This window comes from Denticeps clupeoides, chromosome 16, assembly GCF_900700375.1.
Source record: "Denticeps clupeoides chromosome 16, fDenClu1.1, whole genome shotgun sequence".
NCBI classification, from domain to species: domain Eukaryota; kingdom Metazoa; phylum Chordata; class Actinopteri; order Clupeiformes; family Denticipitidae; genus Denticeps; species Denticeps clupeoides.
Window position 1 is genome coordinate 10,882,597 of NC_041722.1, and position 20,275 is coordinate 10,902,871.

A 20,275-nucleotide genomic window follows, 5' to 3' on the forward strand; every position below is an offset into this window, starting at 1 on the left:
ATCACCCTCTGTAATCTACTTCTGAAGAAGGTTTTTCCAGCGGCTCATCATTTAATACTGCCATGGAGACATGGTTTGGTAACAGAGGAGTCCTCTCACATTTGGAAAAGCATGCAGATAATATATTGCTCAGTATTGCTCCTTTATTTGACAGCCAGTCCCACCCTTGGCAGCAAAAGCAGCCCTTGCTTTCCCATTTCTGGCAAGTAACAGCCATGTGCTGGCAGCGTGGTGTTAAAGGTTGTCGACCCCGCGCCAGGACGTCTGTAAATGTGTTTTTTTTTTTCAAACAAAGAGCTCTGCTTTAAAAACAATAGCAGCTGGGGGGTCATCCGTGGACTCCTGATGCAAGAAATCAGTTCTTTTTATCACTTACAAGCGCGTGTAACATTAAAATACACAGTGATAGAACAGTAGAACAACTGTTTAAAAAAATATTAGGGGCACAGTTCAAGGTTTCCTGTATTACAGTGTAATTACACACATGTATTAACATCTGTTAAGTTGTGTTTTTTTTTTATCTGCGTTTTCTGACCGGTGTTCGCGCTCCCCTCGACACTCGACTGCTCCGGCCTGGCCGCGCGTCGACGCGTCTCGCGTTACAGGCGCGTCCGACGCGGCCGCGCCGCGCTCGTCGCTGACAGAACGGAGAACCCCCACCACCACCCTCCAGAAAACGAGCTCCGCTGCCCCCCCCGGCCGCAGGGAAGACGTGGAAGGGTCCCGGACCGCGCCGAAACCCGCATGCCGTTCTAATTCGCCCCCGAACTCCACTTTTTTTTCGTCATATACAGATATATACTTTTTTTTTTTGGGCCAAAATGCGGGAGACGGCGGCGGCGGCGGCGGTGTCGAGCCCGAGCTCCTCTCTCCTGTCGGCCAGGACAAGATGGCAGCGGCGCAGCAGCAGCGGCGGCAGGCGGACTGTTCATGGTATGGGCGGCTTTTAACTCCATAGCATGTCCGGAGGAGCCCTGCTTTCTGCCATCACTTACTCTACATGAAGGTAAGACGCCGATGCTTCCGTCGGGGTCGCACTTGTCGCCTGGCCGAAGGGGCCGGGAGTCGCCGACGGGGGAAAAGAACCGAGCTGCTGGCGCGGCTGTGCTAATGTTTAGCCGGAGAAACGCGTAAAATAGACGCGTAAAAGTACAAAACTCGAATAGGTTTTATTAATTAACGTGTGTGCACTTTTAATGCGGGAATGACACTTTTCGTAAAGAAAAATACACCACCGAGCACGTTTTTTTTTATTATTTCCGTCGAGAAAACGTGGTCGACGTTTCCAAAAAAACACGACGGCAAAGGAGGGTAAATTACACGGTAGAAGCGTCGAGAAACACGCCTGGTCTCGCCGCGACGGCCCCGGAAGAAACGCGGATGCGTTTCAGCACCCCATCGCGGCCGCGTGGAAAAAACACGTAACTATTAACCAGAGGCATAGTTAGTTAAACCAAGTTAAACGGCGAACTACGTGTGGATTTAAATTTCGCTTGTTAACCCGCACCTACGGAAGTATGGGGTAAAAAAAAAAAAAGAAAAATATTCACTGTCGTCGGGGACAAAGGTCTAGGAGTTTTTTTTTGTTGTTGTTGTTGGACGCGATCGATAAAATCGACGGGTCACGTTGGTTTGAAGTTAAGTTTGTGGGTTTCCGTGAGAAACGTTGTTTTAAGGACGATTTGACGTTAAGAAAACGCCTCTGGTTGTGTGTGTGTGTGTGTGTGTGTGTGTGTGTGTGTGTGTGTGTGTGTGTGTTTTCCCCACAGCGCTCGCTTCCTTTTTCGAAGTTGCAGGCGTGCAGTGGGACAAAGTGAAGCTCTGTGGTCGCTGCGACGAGGAAACTCTGTTTCTGGGAAACACCAGACTATCTATCTATCTATCTATCTATCTATCTATCTATCTATCTATCTATCTCTCTCTCTCTCTCTCTCTCTCTCTCTCTCTCTCTCTCTCTCTCTCTCTCTCTCTCTCTCTCTATATATATATATATATATATATATATATATATATATATTTATTTAAACCGAAACTCCCACGTTTCGTTTTATTTTTTTTACTCAGTTCACCCCTCCTCGGTTATTTGGGAGAATTGTAGTGTCGTGTTTGCCAGATCTGTAATGCAGGCTTTATTACCGCTTTCTGGTGGATGGAGCGTGGAACATATGCCGATGTTGGTGCTGGTGGCACCACTGCATGGTTAATATGCGAGACTATATTTAGTCCGTTGGAGGATCTAAGCGCAGCTGATGTTTTATTTATAGACGACAACCCGACACGCTGGTTTTATTATTTATATGTTTTCACATGTTTAAATCCAACGGTTTTACCCCAAGACTCGCAAAATATCTGTGCGTCTATGTGCATTCTGATCTTTCAACCGTTCACCCTTCACGCTCAGATAAATTCCTCTAGGGTTCAAAGTCAAACTTCCGCTCATTTAAATAGTTTTCAAGAAAAAACATTTCTTTGTTTGCTATACTGATACTGTGCAAATATTTTACAGTCACATAGGCCTCTGTGTGGGAGACGTTGTGAGGCAGCAGCTTTTGTTTACCCCCTTGTTTAGCCTTAATTGCCCTTCACTCTTCAATATACGCCTCGGTCAGCCTATTCTGCTGAACTCTTGTCTCCCCGCTTCCTCCATAAAGCCTGTCCTGTTCTGTAGAATTTGGAACTTAATTCATGGCTTCGTTGCTGTTATTCTCTTGGTATATACCAGACTCACAAGGCAAATATTTCTGGCTGCATGTGATGCCGTTTGGCCTGAGCTCCAGAGCCCCATTATGTGCTGCTTTGTCTTGTCTTGCTGGCGGCTAAAAAGTTAAGGGCTGGTCTTAAACCGCCTCAGCGGTGAATAACGGGGGGGAAACAGCTCAATTAAACAGGTTTAAAGGTCCCCAATTGTGAAAATTTCACTTTGTGAGATTATTTACATTAATACGAGTTCCCCCAGCCTGTCTGTGGTCCTGCATTGGCTCAAAATGGTGATAGATGTAAAGAATGCTTTGGCCATTCTGAGAGCAGCAGCCCAGTCTGATCTGGCATGTCTCCCCTTATGTTGTCATAAGGGGAAAGGTTACCTCCCCTTTGTCATGTTTTGTCCACCCAGAGAATTTCCCACCCCACGTCTAAAACATTATCTCCACCAACCGTCATGGCTTCCAAACATGCTCATATATTGGATTTTTTCCTGGAAAAATGCAAACACAAATTCCTATTTTGCGTAAAACAGAAAGTGTTGATGACATAATTTCTGTGAATGTCCATGCACTTCTATAGAACACTATCCTCCTTGTCTCCTCCTTATTGGCATTTAAAGCTGCAGACACCTAAATGGCGCGTCCTGGGGAAATTTCATTAAAGTTGCTGTAATTCTGCACCAAAGCTGAATTTCGGAAAGAGACTCCAGATACAGTATGAGGGGAATGCTAAGACCGATATAAAAGAAAAGAACATGTATAATAGGGGACATTTAAGAAACATGTTTGAGCAACACTAGGTAATGTTGTGCCAGTCTTGTTGAACAAGAGTGGTAATTTCTGGTTGAATTGTACTTTTAGGGCTATTTCCTGAGCATCAAGTCTAGAAACTTTTTTTTTTTCGTCAACCAAATTAAAGCCACTTCCTGTTTTTCCTGTGTTTACTGCTGAAGGGTCTGACCATTCACTTCACCACGGGGACAAATATTTGCATTGCCTGACCAGCGGTTTTATTTGTGTTTTATTTACTTAAATGTGCAGGTAGAGCCTTAGGAAATGTGTCATAATTCTGACATTTTCAGCCATAAACACATTGTATAGAACTCCCAGATCATTGAAGCGATGCCGACTCACTCATCTCGATCTAGACTAAGCCCATTTGAGAGGATATCTACCCAGGAATAGTCCCAGCCTCCCTCTCACTGGCTGGGATAACTTCTGTCAGACATAAGCTGAAGGAAGCAGGGGTTCTTTTTCTACTAATCAGCAATTAGGCTGTTATTTTGGAGATTTAGGTCAATTGTTTATCCTCCCTTGATCTTTTTTTTTTTGAGGTGAAGGGTCATAAGCAGTTACAGAGGGCTGGGAGCTGTTGAAATGAGTAAAAAGTTGTTTAGAATGAAGCATGCCCATTTCCTGCTTATGATGAGTACAGACTATACAGCTACTTTATTATTGTAGTGAAATTCAAAACTCCAATCATATAATAATTATGTAATGCACCAAAATTCAATGTGGTCTCCTTTCAGATTTAGGAAAGATGACCCATGTTATGTAAGATAGACATAGAAGATAGACGTTACTGGTGACTGTAATATGAACTTTCCTGTTATTGGTTTTTTTTTTTTTTTTGACTACACGTCAGCTCATCATAACTTGCTGGGTTTCTGTAAATTATAGACCATGTCTCAGCAAGCTCTGATGAGCTGATTACAGTCTTGGTTGTATAACGTAGAGGGGAACGAAAGGCCTGACGTTTTTTTTTTTTCTTTTTACTTAGTAGCGCAGCAACATAGGAAACATGAGATATCTGCAGCTAAACGAGAAACATGGAATAGAAGGTGTGCAGTGGTCCTCTCCAAAGTGCTTTTCTATGGTACTGTTTCAAATATTGATACTTGTAACATCTGCGCCTGTGTTCTCCAGTGCTTTGATGTGCATATCCAGTGCATGTGGTAGACAGAATAGTGCAGGAGTGGTAGCATCAACTGAGAAATTTCCACCACCGATGCGTAATTCCAGGTACCTGACTGTTTAAAAAAAAAAAAAAAAGCAGTGCAGGAGTCCAAAGTGAAACTTGATGACATAAACGGACTGCAGTAGACTGCAGTACAACACCATGCAATTCGTGAAATCAAAGCTCTTCAAAGGAGCAACCAAGATGGCTGATTTCAGCACGTCTCCGTTACAGCCAGATGCTTCTGAACGATGCCTGAATTTACTAAAATGAACAAAAGGTAAGAATAGGAAGAAAGTTAGAACAAGCAAGTTCTAAAAATGATTCAGGGAGATTCTGCAAAATAGATTCAGTTGCGTGATGTAAAGAAGTAAGAAGAATAAAAGCGTTGGGCTTGTATTAACTTTCACATGTAGAACATTTGCCTACAAGTTGTAATTAACATCTAGTGAACGTCAGCAGTGATAACAGGAGAGTTATTTTGCTCGGGTCCACCATCGCTTTGGCTCGACCTGCTTTATACTGTCGGATTTGTTTGGAGCTCAGACTCGGCCCTGTACGAGGCATGCAAAGCTTCTAAATCTGTCCTCCTGAATACTCCTGTTGATTAAAGTGGAAGAGCCAGCGAGGCCTTAGTGCTTTGATGTCACTGGGTGCGCTCCAGAAGAAAGGAACTAGGTCGGCTGTTTGCGCAGGGCACATGGGCAGTCATCGGTAAGGTTAGTGTGCCAACGTCCTCAGAGACAAAATGCGAAGAGACAGGACTCATCTGCCCTTTTTACCCATTTTCATCTCCCTGACAGGCCATGGCTTTCTAATGTCTTTTGTTATTTTAATGTTTATGTGTTGGGGTGGAGATGCTGGCAGGCTTGTAATTTGAGAGTGGCTGGCGTGCACAGCAGATGCTGTGGGTCCGGTTTGGTGCACTTTCCCTTCTCCTGGTAACTCTCACTTTAAAATGCTGGTCGCTTAGAAACCCATGAATGCACATATTGAACCAACAAAGACATGCAGGACATTGAGGTGCATACACTGTTCATATTGTATCGCAGAAGGCAGTTGGACCCAAGGGACCTGCCTGGAGTCACATCATGTTCTTGCTTTTTATATGTTTCCAAAGATCAGGCAGGCCGGTGTGACCGCCGAGCGATGAAAACGTCTGTGCAAGTTCACCGAGTTCGTCTTGTTTTGCGTCCTTTCAGCCGCAGTGTTTACGACTTTGTGGGCACGGCAACTCAAGTACAGCAGCACGAAGGGAAAAAAAAAAGCATTCCACAAAAATGAAAAACGTGCAAGCACAGTTCAGATAGGGCAGCAGCCCAGCATGGTGTTGCAGAAATTATAGTTTGGGTTATTTAGCCGCCAAGCAAACATTACCAGACGTCATGCGCCAAAAGGACTGATTTTGACCAGTACTTTTCCAGATATTTCTAAAGGAACAAAACGGCAACCACACCAGTGCATAGCAATAATAACGGCCAGAGGGTGTGTCTTTCTGATAAAGCCAGTGCTCAAGTAAACAAGTGGCAGTGGTGGCCTAGGGGGCAGTTTGGCATTTGGGGCAGTGGTGGCCTAGTGGTTAAGGAAGTGACCCCGTAATCAGAAGGCTGCCGGTTCGAATCCCGATCCGCCAAGTTGCCACTGAGCAAAGCATCAACCCCACACACTGCTTCCCGGGCGCCTGTCATGGATGCCCACTGCTCACTATGGGTGATGGTTAAAAGCAGAGGACACATTTCACTGTGTGCACTGTGCTGTGTATCACAATGACAATCATTTCGCTTTCACTTATTGTCAAAGTATATTTTACCTCTGAGGTTTGGGAAAGTAGAAAAAAGATTAATACAAGTCAAGATCATAACCTGCACATGGAATTTTCTTTTTGACAGTTGCTCAATTTGACAAAAATACTTTTTTGACATTAAATGTGCATCTTCGTAAATGTTATGTTGTTCTGTTTATTCAGTCCATAGTCTGAATATAAGCTCTTTAAGAGTTGCATGTTGCACTGCAATACCACTCCCAATTCTTTAAACAGCCTTCTATGCAAAAGAGAATAATAATATAAAACAGAATTATGTTGCAATGCTTTATTTGGGGCAGTGGTGGCCTAGCGGTTAAGGAAGCGGCCCTGTAATCAGAAGGTTGCCGGTTCGATTCCCGATCCGCCAAGGTACCACTGAGGTGCCACTGAGCAAAGCACCGTCCCCACACACTGCTCCCTGGGCGCTTGTCATGGCTGCCCACTGCTCACTCAGGGTGATGGGTTAAATGCAGAGGACAAATTTCACTGTGTGCATCGTGTGCTGTGCTGCTGTGTATCACATGTAACAATCACTTCACTTTATTCACTTTATATTTTATTTATTTAGTTGATATTCTCAAAGCCAGGTGTTGCATACGCTTATATATGCAGTTTATATATGTGTTTTATTAATGTGTTTTTCCCTTCTGTTTTCTGTTCACAGGTATGGCCTCACAAGTCTTGGTCTACCCACCACATGTTTATCAAACTCAGACAAGTGCCTTTTGCAGTGTGAAGAAACTCAAAGTCGAGCCCAGCAACTGTGTTTACCATGAGAGAGCATACCCACGGACTTATTTGAATGGTAGAACCCTTGGCATTGCACATCCGACGAAACTAGCGCCTTCATTTCAGTCAAGAGAAGCGACGGGCGCCAGACCCCGAGGCGGGCAGGACATTTCGTTACAGACGGTCGCTGTGAGGGGCGTGCGCCGTGACCAGGCCTCGACAGCGGTGCAGCCCCAGGAAAGGGCTGTCCCCTTAAAGGGCAAGGGGTCAGATCAACAGGACAGAGGGAGGGGCAGCAGCAGTGGAGCTGCAGGGGGAGCCGGACGGGGCAGAGGGGAAGGTAACGGAGGAGAGGCCGGAGGAGGAGGAGGCGGCGGCCGCGGTGGAGGAGGGGTCGAAGGAGAGGACGAAGCAGACGGGGAAGACTGTGGACGTTTGAGCTTGGCAGACAGCTCCCAGCGATGCGGTCTGAAACGTAAGAGCGAGGAGCTGGAGAATTTGGGGAGCGCCATGCAGATAGTGGAGGACCTGTCCATGTTGCCTGCGATGTTACAAACGAATGTGGGAAACCCTGCGGTGACTGTTCCGGCAGCGGTTGGGGGTGGGCCCCCAAAACCGGCAGCTGGGGCCGGAGGTGGGGATGGAGACTACCAGCTGGTGCAGCACGAGGTGTTGTGCTCTATGAAGAACACCTATGAGGTTTTAGACTTCCTGGGTCGGGGGACTTTTGGCCAGGTGGCCAAGTGCTGGAAACGGGGCACAAATGAGGTGGTGGCGGTCAAGATCCTAAAGAATCACCCGTCTTATGCACGACAGGGCCAGATCGAGGTGGGCATCCTGGCCCGCTTGAGTGGGGAGAACGCAGATGAGCACAATCTGGTGCGGGCCTTCGAGTGCTTCCAGCACCGCAGCCACACATGCCTGGTGTTCGAGATGCTGGAGCAGAACCTGTACGATTTCCTAAAGCAGAACAAGTTCAGCCCGCTGCCACTGAAGGTGATCCGGCCCATTCTGCAGCAGGTTGCCACAGCGCTGAAGAAGCTTAAGGCCATGGGGCTGATCCATGCGGACCTTAAGCCGGAGAACATCATGCTTGTGGACCCTGTGCGCCAGCCGTACCGTGTGAAAGTGATAGATTTTGGCTCGGCCAGCCATGTCTCCAAAGCTGTCTGCTCCACGTACCTCCAGTCACGGTACTACAGGTGAGTGTCTCACTGCCGCCTCCATGACCACTGACTACTGTTACTATAGGAATCAGGTTGTCTTATACACTTTCTTGTGGAGATCTTGGCATAGAGTTGATTGTTAAAAAAGACAACTTCCTCTCGGGAGGCCATACACTGACCCGAGCAAAAATTTGACCTCACAGTGTTCCTTGCAGGGGGTGGACAACTCATGTCCTTTCTGCATGAGAAAGGAAATTGTTTTATGAAAACAGGCCTTTGCACAATGGGCTGAAAAATTCCATAGCTCGTAGTATGAGCTGGGCAGTGTCTCTGTTAACATCATTGTCTTAACACAGACATGACAGCCATTTCAGCTTTGTGTCTCAGCGAGACATTAACACACCCCATTGCAACCCTGGAAATTGTCTTATTACGTGTTGAACGGCGCACAATGTTTATGGTAACAGTGGGGCCTTGTTCCTTGGGACAGACAAATGGAAAAGCCGCCAAAGGAATGAGCCTTGGCAGCTTCATGCGTGCTGCTGCTCAGTTCTCAAGTTCAGGAAAAGTGCCTGCAATATCAGTGGTTACATAACTCCAACAAATGACCCACTTCAGTGTTTATGGTTTTACCTCCATGAGAAATCTTCAGTCTGCTGAGAATGTTTACTGGGGCCTAAGACCTGCTCTACTCACTTCCTGAGAGGTCCCACCATGGGAGGACGACCAGAAAAGCATCGACCTTAAATAGGAATAACATCGGTTCAGTCTGGTCTTAAGGCTTGTGGTCATGCAGTTGAACCATGTCCAGTGTAATGTTGCAGAGTATAATACAATAAACTTTATGTAAATTAAATTGTTGTTTTATATTGAGTAGTATTTTAACAAGGCTTTAAAGAATTTGGGATATTTGAATTATCTGTGGAATTCATATTACAAATAGGCTTCAGTATGCGTTGTTTGAAACTGCAAGTATGAAAGGAAGGAAAAGATTAAACATTTAACATAGCATTGCAATTTATTATTATTCTGTGACTTCATATCATGCATATTTCACAGATGTTGTGTAGTTACGCACTGTTGCTTAAGCTTAACACACATTTAGTGTGTTATGTAATACGAATTTCATCATGTGTTGTGCTGTGTTGAACAATACAACATATTGATGCAATTTCAGCTACACTAAAAAGAAAACTTAACATAAATACGGTTAGATAGCTGGTGGCATTCCTGTTTTTAGGTAGCCCAGCATTTAAAGGTAAAATAGGCAAAATTTCCAAACAAGCATTGTGACTGAACGTGTAGGTTTTAACAGTCTATCTGTTCTCTTAATTTGAACACAGTAACCGGTTCAAACCCCACTTACTGCTATTGTGTCCCTGAGCAAGACACTTAACCCTGTGTGTCTCCAGGGGGACTGTCCCTCTAACTCCTGGTTGTAAGTCACTCTTGATAAGGGCGTCTGATAAAGGCCAGACATGTAAATGGATCAGGCACTGTTGTTTTCGATTGAGTGCCATTGCATTTTGTTAGTTTTCTTTGTTCTGTTATTTGGTTATAATGCATCCTGTTGGGGCCTTTTAGATAACACGTTGACATTGGCCAGAAAATATGTAGTTTATGCATGCACTGTTTAGCAGGACCAGTGTTTTTTTTTTTTTTGCATGTGCCTGCAAGCTTTTCTGTGGTAGGGCATGCCAGTCTTGTGGGTTGAACACTGTGTCTTCTTTTGAACCGTGAGAGTCACAGAGAGGAATTTCTGAATGTGGAATTCTGCTCTTGGCCTTAAATGGTTTCCTTTCACGCTCACTTCTTAACTATCGGGTCACATGGCCATTGTGTATATTCCCAATTTCAGAAGGATGGATTTTCCCCCAGTACCTCTCAGTCCACTTATGTCTGCTTGTGTGTGTGTTGCCGTTTGTTTAATAGCTACTGCACACTTCTATGCTTTTTGAACTGTAAACAAAAATGGTTTGACTCTACTGTGGTGAAATGCTGGTGTTACTAAAGACTAAATCAGCTTTCACCCTTCATCTCAGCACCTTGCTTACATTTGAGAATTAAGCATTACGGGTTGAGTTATGCCTGGAGCTGGTAGTGAAGTTACAGTTTAAGTGTTGAGAGGTGCATCTATGCGTATGTCCGCATATCCTTTGAGCCAATTAGATTTTCCCTTGTCTTGGCACAGTTTAAGCCACGCCCACACACCTGGCTTGTTTCTTGCCCATCTGTATCTGTCCTACACCTTCTGTTGACTCTCATGTAGAGACAAGGTCAGCTTCGTGGAGTGAGTCACTTGGCTAAAAATTGATTTGCGTCAACCGGTTTTAAACCTCTTTGACATTCTTCCCTGTCTGAAGCTCAAGGCTGCTGCTTACTTGTCTGAAGCTTCTATCCCTATGGCACACTCACACTATAGTAAATGGAAAGCTGACTCTTTTGTGTTTTTGGTTCATTGTGTCTAGATCATTAGTAAAGTCCAAAGTGGGGAGCCCCTGCTTTATAGTCTTAAGACACAAAGGCTGCTGTAGAACCCCAACATAATTTATTTATATATATAAACTATTATAATATACTTAATGTGTTATTCTAATAATTTGAAATTACATTTCCATATTGTCCACCCCTAGTTGTACAACAAGCTACAGACACACACAGTGACGAAGCAATGGGTATCCCTGCCGATTAGACATTTGGTGTAAGAGACACAGGCACAGACACCTAATCCAAATGAGCACCCATGCCTGCCACAAGGACTAAATCCAATCATAGGGCACAATATGCCCAAGCTTCTCCCTCAGCATCCTTTGGGTGCCTTTTCTTTCTTTTCATTCTGGACATAGTTCCTTGAAATGTATTCTTTTTAGTTTTTGGAACATTTTGTTAAAACTGAAACAAAACCTTGAATCTAAAACTGTGGTGGAGCTGTCCTGCTCTATTCGTTATTGTGCTTTGAAAAACCTGTTGTTGGAATTGTTTGGTGGGACAAAACAATGCTAAAATAAATTAGTCCAATCATATTTGTAATGATGATTATTTAGTGTAAAAAACTGGAAAAGGATTGGATATACCTGAACCAGTCCATACATGAGCTGTCACTGTGATATTGTTGCATCCCGATGGGATTGATTTAGTATAAGGACAGCTCTCAGTGAGTCTTTAAAATAATCCATGATCAAAACTGTACTGAGATTTAAATATATTTTCTGTCGTTTATTTTTTCATTGGATACAGTTGTAATGAATCATGGCAGTGACGGGGACAGTATTCCTTAGACTAAAGGAAAATCTTTTTTACGCCCTACGTTTTAGTAATGGCAGCAGTCCAATTGTAACCTTTTAACCATTGTGGTATCATGAGAGAACCGTAGCCAAAAAAAAAAGTCAACCACTTAATTTTCAGGTGTGGCTCCAATGGGAATTTCAGCAATGGGATTTTCACAACTGTATGGACCTGCTGCCTTGTGGAGTTTATCCAGTCTTGCACATTTTACACATCTCACTGAAGTTCACACTGCATAGCAAGCATTTAAATGCAGGTAGATGCAAAACATCCATCATGTTACCTGAGTGGAAGATGGTGCGGCCTTGAAAATATGTGAAATTTTCTAGGGTACAGAGGGTTCTAGTGTGCGACAAATTTGATAATCAAGTTAAAGACCCTAAAACACTTGCTCTATTAATTGAGATTTTCTTTTTATTTATTTTAACTCATTTTAATTTCAGCTCAGTGAAGCACCTACACATTTTCAATAAGTTACCTTTCTTGTAGAATTAACCAGATTGTTAGTTAATCATTTACAAGTCAATATTGCCTATATGGACAGCGGAGAAAAAAAGTGGACCTATAAATCTGCTTTGCTAAATTTGGTGCATTGTGCTGGTGCACCTAAGAAAAAAAAAGTTAGGTGCACTAGTGCATACAGTTAGTCTTGAGGCCTGGTACATTTTAGCAAATGATTAATTTATTATTACAGGGCAGCGTTTTCCAACAATTACATGATGTGTGCAAAACTCCCATTAGTTCTACTTCACTTGATATCGCCCTACCTCCTCAGTGCCAGGAGAAATAGATAATTTTCTTGAGTAAGGTACTGGGTGACTGATAAATTGTGCACAGTGACAGATGAGTTATAGCCTGTCATTATATACCTGTACATTTTCTGTGGAATTGGTCAAGATCTATGTTGTATATTAATGAAAATTTCCTTTAGTGCAATGTAAAAAAAACACGATTAAGTTTATCTTATTTGATGTGGACATTTTAAATAGTTTGAGCTTCATAATGTTAAATTGCTCCGCCCCTTCCGAGGTCAGCACATGACAGGTGAAGCGCTCACCTTGAAAATGGGCCATGTCCCCATATTCAAGTGTCTTGAATATGCCAAGTATGAGTAACCCAAATGATTGGCTGGCTTTTGAGGGGTGGCATGGCAACCGATCGTTGTTTTACAGCCGGCTTAACTTGGCCGGTGTAAGGTGCAACGTGCATAAACAGATTTCATTGGCTGGTGCTTGATCTTTACATGAAAAGTTGAATATATAATTTTCTGCCACAACTGACAGATCCACAGTGAATGGTAAACACCTCCATTGATGCCTTCACTGTGTTTGTGTGGTCCCAACCTGATGGACACTCGCGACAACAAAGCTACGTCTTTTTCACATTGCATACAGTACGGCGGTCTTGGTAGAAAGAAATTACAGATGCATTGACATTTCATATTAAAGATAGACTGCCCATTTACACAGTCATCCAGATGCTAAAAACAATCAAGCCTAATTGTATGTAATTTATATGTTATGAATGTAACAATATGTGAACTGATCCCGTGCCACGGTTTGTGAAGACAGACCTTCGCAACCTTCTTCTGCTCATCTGTCATTGCACTATTAACATAATAACACATGTAGAGTATTTATCTATTTAACTGGCTCATACAACAGAAATTAAGCATGGAGTGTAGTTGCACCCTAAATACATACTCCTGTTAAAAATGAGCATATGTGTCTTTTTGTAATGACTGGTGTGTGCGGATGGCTGAACTTCCTTGCTGCAACACAACGTTTCTCTTTGTAAACTCCCCATGTGGTAATTGATAAGGTTGTTTGCTTCTATTTTACTTTTACTTTTTTTTTTTTTAGGTGAAGTGTGGTCATCATGCATTGACTTATTTCTCCATCATCGTTGCCTGTAAACAGAAACTTTCAATGTTTCCCTCCTCACTCTCTCACCCCCTTTTTTCTTTTGGGAAATTACTCATGACATCCAGGTGGTGCCCCACTGAGGAGTCTGAAGCATTTCAGATGAAGGTTACCTCAGAGAATCCTCCAGCAATCAGACTAGCGGTGACTTGCAGTCACTTTCTTTTAAATTCAGCACATTAAATGGCAATAATTTTGAGAATATTGTATTCTGTCAAATGTGTTTATTCAAAAGTGCTACTTAATACCCCCCTAAAAGCAATGGTGGTGAGAAACAAGCTGTTGAATACATTTTGAATACATTTATGAATACATTTTATTGTTGTGTTTTTTTTCTGCCTCAGGGCGGAAAGAAAGACATTTCTTTCTCTTTTATTTCCACCCCATTGAATGGTGGCCCCGTTTTTTCCCAATTTGCATTTGTGGTGCCCGAGATGGTGTCTCCGCTCTGGTGTAGATATGGGGAACGTGTAGCGATCTTGATTCACACACCTCCAAGAGGCGCAGCATTTACATTTACATTTACGGCATTTGGCAGACGCCCTTATCCAGAGCGACTTACAACGTGCTTTCAAGTTAGCAGCACCTCCTACTCCTCCACCCAGGCACCCACCTCGTGACACGATAGTGATCTGTGCCTGCTGCTGCCTCTTTTGACATTAGGGCTCACACCTCCAGGATGGGTGGCAGGGGTGGAGGGTGCAGCTTAAAATAACCGGCGGGAGGACGGCAAGCACTGCTTGACTTCTATAGATGGTGAGGCTCGCTGGCAGCCAGAGGGAAATGCTGGAGAGATCGCGCCCACCACCCGCTCAAGGTCAATATCATCCAACGTCAGCTGTTTCATATATGCTCTCAGAGGGGAATATACTTAGCTTGCAGTTGGGAGGGAGAAGAGGGGCTCCCGCACCCCCAAATTTGCAACAGCATTACTCCCAGCAGAACAGCTGCCAGACTTGTGGCTTTATGTCTTATTTGAGTTATTTATGGTTTTAGTTCTGTTTAAGAAATTAAGTTACAGTCAGTGTCATTAATAGGATTTTTCCTGCTTGCTGTCTGGACCTGGAATTCCTACGAACTAGCTCACCATATGTGATGGTCACAGCATCAAGCCACAAATAAATCGCTGTTGTACTGTTTCATTGTTTGAAGAAGGGAAGTGTGAATGCATCAGCACTTCATTTTGTTTCCTGGGGAACAGGTCGCAGTGTTGTGAATCAGCCTTATCGTTTAGTGTTAATGTGACCGGGTGGCGTGGTGTCTGTGTACAGGTGCTGTGTTTCAGCCTCAATCATTCATTGCCCTCGCTTCTCAACTTGCTTGCGTTGGCAGCACGGTAAACAAAACCAATCAAAGGATGTCCTACAAGGCCAACAAGGCCGATTTATACTGTAACCTAATTTATTATCTTTTTTTTATTTCAACCTCCAGGATTGACTGGGTTTGTTCTGTGCACACCCACCGTTTGCCACCCTGAAGGCGCCATAAAGCCGTATGCTTAGTTTGCTCAGCAGCGCAGTAGTGAAGGAACTAAAATAATCTATGGTCTGTAATACTTGTGGTATTATTCTTAGTGTTATTGCTATGCAAATAGACAATCAGCGAGACAGAGTTCAAGGACATTTGCTATTAAGTAGAGGCAGATGAGCAAAGGACAAGCAGCTGTTCAGAGTGTTGCGTCACTTCCTGTGAGTTGATGTCACGCTTGTTAATAGCTCATTCATGAGCCTCGGTAATAGACACGGCAGTCCCTGGCTTCAGAAGCAGCCGAGTTCTTTTGTTTCTTTTTATGCTAATTGCATTCATTCATAATGACAATTAAGTCAAATTGAAAACATAATTTCAGCTCATTTCAGACCAAAAGCTGCTATGCACAAATGGGAAACATCTAGTACACTTAAATGAGAGCGTTTTTTTTTTTTTTTTTTTTTTATTGATTACTTTCACCCCAGTTTTGACCCTAATTGGCAGTGTTCTTCTACAGATGTTCCATTGCAGAAGGAAAACAATACAGCAATGCATCATTGATATTTATTGTGGATGTTGTTTTACCTTCTGTTGAGAGAAAGCATAATCTACTGAATCTACTGAACAGTAGAGTTCTGGGATATGAAGTGAGTAAAGATACATTAATACACTGAGAGGACAGAAATTGGGATTGTTTTTCTTGCTCCACCTTTCATGAGGTTACAGAACAGTGCAGTTTGGCAGAAAAATGCAGAAATGTTCACTCACTCTTCTTACCCAACTTCCCAATTACCAAGTTGATGGTTATAGGTTCCTGTCAAGAGCCTTGATCAATCATAGAGGGTGATTATTATTGCAAGTCACATTTGATACACGTGAAGTCTGTTGATTGCCAACTCGGATCTGTAAATCTCTGAAGGGAACGGTTTGCTCTGCTCTGCTCGAAGCTCAGTGGGCGCCCTACTGATAACAGGAGTTGCTATAGAGATGACTGTCGGTTCCTTCTAACCCAGGGAACCCGGCGCTGATGTTTTTTGGTTTTGTTTTAGAGCTCTTTGTTCACAGCTGGAGGAACAGGCAATCGGTTGTTTTATTTTCGCTGATGTCCGTTTTTACAAAATTGACGGAAAAGCGCATTATGCAGAATTCACACTCGTGCTTATGGCCCATGAGCCCGGAAGAGAGTCCTGTCTCCTGCACATTTTTTCAAGGCCAGCTGCCTTCCGCTCCACTCTGTGGTTTGGAAAGCACAGACTTCCTGTTGCCTTTCTCTGACTAAAAATGCCAGTAAGAGTGGCAAAGGACGGTGTTTTTCTCCCCCTGAGGGACTCGGTTGTGACTGCTTTAGAAAAATGTATACTGGTGTGGTGAATGACGAAATGTGTCGGAAGGCCTTTGTGTGTTTTCTTTCCATGGGGCTTGATTTAATTGTATTGTGTGCTCCACTGGTGTTGGGAAGCAGTCCTTTTAACCATCACCCTTGGTGAGCAGTGGGCAGCCATGACAGGTGCCCGGGGAGCAGTGTGTGGGGCCGGTACTTTGCTCAGTGGCACCAATCGGGATTATGGGGCCTCTTCCTAAAGTGCTAGGCCACCGCTGCCCCAATGGAAGTGCTGAACTTTTTGAGGTTTTAACATATACAGTGTCTATTTTTCAGGCCTGTATTTCATGAGCACACACTTCTGCTGGAAGCTGTGGGAGAGGAATAGGGGTTCAGAACAGAATTATGTAATTTCTTAATGCACAAATTGAAAAGTTCTGTAATTTATTCTGTGTTAAAAGTGCCCGATTATGAAAATTTCACTTTGTGAGATTATAGCCGACTGTGGTCCTACAGTGGCTAGAAATGTTGATAAGAATAAATTCTTCTTTGCCTTTTAGAGCGCAGCAGCTTAGATGGAGGAATCTGGAATGTGTCTTCTTATGTCATCATAAGGGGAAGGGTTACCTCCCCTTTCTCATGCTTCGTCTGACAAGAACATTTCCCACCCTTCCCCTAAAAAGTAACTCCACCGACCATCATGCATAAAAACATGCACAGCATTGCAGTTGCTCTGTGTTTGGGTGTAAACATGAGCACAATTTTTTTATTTTTTTTTAGTTCCATCACACAAGACTCTGAAGAACCAGTGGGTTAATAATTTTTTTTCCTGGAAAAATGCAGACACGTTGTTTATGATGTAATTTCCGCAAATGCCTGCACACTTCTATAGGCCACTTTTCTCCTCGTCCCGCCTCTTTTCTCCTCATTTGCAATTAAAGCTACACACACAGAAACAGCGTGTCCTGGGAAAATCTCATTGTGGGACTGGCTAAAAGTGGCTGTAATTCTGCACCAAGTATTAAAGGACCACTAAGACCTATATAAAAGCAAAAAAAAAATCATAATAGGGGACCTTTTAAGGACCTTGCCTGGTTACCAATGTTTTTCATTACAATTTTTGAGAGGTTGAAATTATAGTAATTGCTGGATGTCAACTTTTGGTTGATTTTAACCTTGCCCAGTCTGTGGGTAGTTTAGGGGAGGTCACGTAAACCTAACTGATGTTGGCCTTGTGTTTAGTGTGAATAATTTATGCCGCAGGGGAAGTCAGAGGAATCAAGTTTCCCCAACATAGAAGTGATAAGTATGGCTTCTCGCAAAAAAAAAAAAAATTGTGTTGTAGGTTTGGAGAACAGTGTCTGCGGCGGCTGTAAAACTGTTGATGCTAGCTAAATTTGTTTATTTTTAGTCGATGACAACAGCGTGCGGTAACGCTCACATGCAGACGCTGCATCTACCTTGATGGCGGTTGTGTTAGTGAGCCGGCTTTGGTGCTTCTCTCTGCTCCTGGATCAGCTCACTCCAGCAGATGAGAAGCCTATTTCTGGGCTGTGATATCATGTCCATGAATAAGTAATGGTCGTTTAGACGGTGCCCCTAGGGTGCCAAGACCTCCAGCGAAGTGACATCACCTGAGATGCATTTGTTTTGTACGTGTGCTGTTTTATATGTGAGACTGAAGAAGCCTAAGTGCCTGTCCTGGGATCATCTTTCCCCATTTTTTTCATTTGTCTATACTTACACTACTAACAGATAATAATAAAAGATTTGACGTTTCTGAAACTAATAAAATAATCAAACACCAGGGACAAAAACAAAGTTGACTACTGATTAGAGAAGTCTGTGCACTAGGAACCTGGAAATCTTGTTATTGTGGAAAGGTGGAGTAATTCTCTGTTTGGTGAATGATTTTCACAATTTAATGAAAACCAATTACATATGACCCTGGTATTTTGAAAGAATGCTTTTATTGTCCCTCCAACAATTTGTGTGTCATTTTGACCACCACCAAAGTGTCTGTATTGGGCATGTAATATAATCAAAACTAGACAGTGCACTGGTGTGACAAATCACATTTTTTACATCACATGGATGGCCAGGGGTGTGTGGTACTCAGTTACTTTGATACACGCCACCTACCTAAACATTATTTCTGACCAAGTACACCGCTTCATGGAAATGTCATTTCCTGGGCACTGTGCATTCCCTGTGGAGGATAATGTGCTGTGCCATTTTGCAAGAAATGGTTCAAGGATAGTTTTAGGAGAAGCTGTTGACTCTAATTTTTTTAGATCTCAGTCCAGTCATGCATCTCTGGGATGTGCTAGAAAGACAAGTCAGATTCTTGGAGAGTCAACCTCACAGCTTACAGGACTTAAAGAATATGCTGCTTGGTAACAGATACTACTTGAATCCTGGGAGACAATGCTTATTGGACAAATATATGGATTACAGTGATTGTACAAAATTGTCAGGTTACACAGATATTACAGCAGTTGGATACATTTGTCTAAATGGTAAATATATTAAAAGCCTGGAGGGACTTTTAGCTATAGGTTACATTTAGCTTGGTCGTCTTCACCAGCAGGCGGTATGTTACTAAGGAAATTATGACTATGCTCTTCTATGTCGAACACCAGCTGACTACTTGAAGTACATTTCTTTCCTGTGGCACAGCAGCAAAAAAAAAATGTCTGCAGTTATGAACTCGTCTTTTCTCTTGTCTGTGGCTCTCCTTCCCACAAGGTTGAAGGAGGACACAGTCTCACTTAGGAATGAGTGGATTCTGGTTCTGCACTTCACTTCCTGTTCTCACACTACAGTGCGTCATAAGCCTCCCTCCCAAAGGAGCACTGGTGTATAATGGACTAACTAAACACAACCCAGTGCTGCTAGTCATCAGTAGATTGCTGTTTGCTTGTGCAATGGGGTAGGTCCCTGGCATTGAAGTATATGCCCATGATTGTGTATTTTTGCCCATGCCCACGGTCTGGGCGTGTTGCCTGCCTTCCCATTTGGATACCATGGCACACTGCTATGCTCAGCACTTTGCTTCTGTTCACCAGTCATGCAGAGTAAATTACGTCCCCGGCATTTTCAGTTCACTAGTGCGGTGGATCTTGTTGCTCTTCATATTAGTAAATTGCATGATTTCTAGTCTATAAATCACAAACCAAATATGAACTATTGGATAATGTAGTTGTGCTTACTTTTGCTGAATGTTAATAAATGATAAATATTTAGTTTAATTATATGTTTTCACACGTTAATGAAACACATATGGGAACTCTTCTAAGGAGCAGGAATCCCTAGAGTATTCTAAGTATTCTCTCACTGCGAAATGGGCCAAACAGTATTACCTACTCCCTTTAACACACTCCTAATGAGTGTGAGGTGGCCCCTGGAGTATACTCCCATTAGGCAGTGAGCTTTTTGTTTTGAATATTTATTTTTTAATTAGTGTCCTCTTGGTCTCTGAAGGGGAGTCACTTTGTCTTGTCACAGATTCACCATTCTTACCGAAGAATTGGCTTAATTACTCAAACTTTAAACACACACTGTCCATGTGCTCCAGGGGGTTGGGTCAATATCTACTCAACATGATGGATTAGCCTAATTTCTTCAGTTCACCGTTTCATTAGCTTATAATAATAAGAACGAGTACCTTTTTCTTGATAATGTGCTTTTTCAAAACTTCTGAACAACTCTTGCTAGTTACTATCCACAACTTTATTAAGCTAAGCTGATATCGCCACTTTTAGGCTACCCAGATTTATCCTCCATTTTAAGATAGGCCTATAGGGAATGGCAGCTGTGTTTATGCAGGGTTTATGGCAATATCTCTTTGCAAAGGATGTTTGTGGTTTTTTTTTTTTTTTAAATACATGAACGGAAATAACCAAGCACACCGCACACTGCA

At 43.0% G+C, this 20,275-nt stretch overlaps 1 protein-coding gene across 3 annotated transcripts in view; it reads left to right on the plus strand.

Moving 5' to 3' along the window:
* The first annotated feature begins 600 nt into the window (after positions 1 to 600).
* The window catches only part of hipk3b (homeodomain interacting protein kinase 3b), a 32,684-nt gene continuing 13,009 nt past the window's right edge, over positions 601 to 20,275 (plus strand). The window contains exons 1-2 of one of the 3 annotated variants that reach the window (XM_028956013.1): positions 601 to 1,006; positions 7,128 to 8,394. In XM_028956013.1, coding sequence (XP_028811846.1) covers positions 931 to 1,006; positions 7,128 to 8,394 — 1,343 coding nt within the window. In that variant the 5' untranslated portion in view covers positions 601 to 930. Of the gene's footprint in view, positions 1,007 to 4,371; positions 4,579 to 7,127; positions 8,395 to 20,275 lie in introns of those variants that run through there. The other 2 variants (XM_028956014.1, XM_028956015.1) reach the window with 2 other exon arrangements.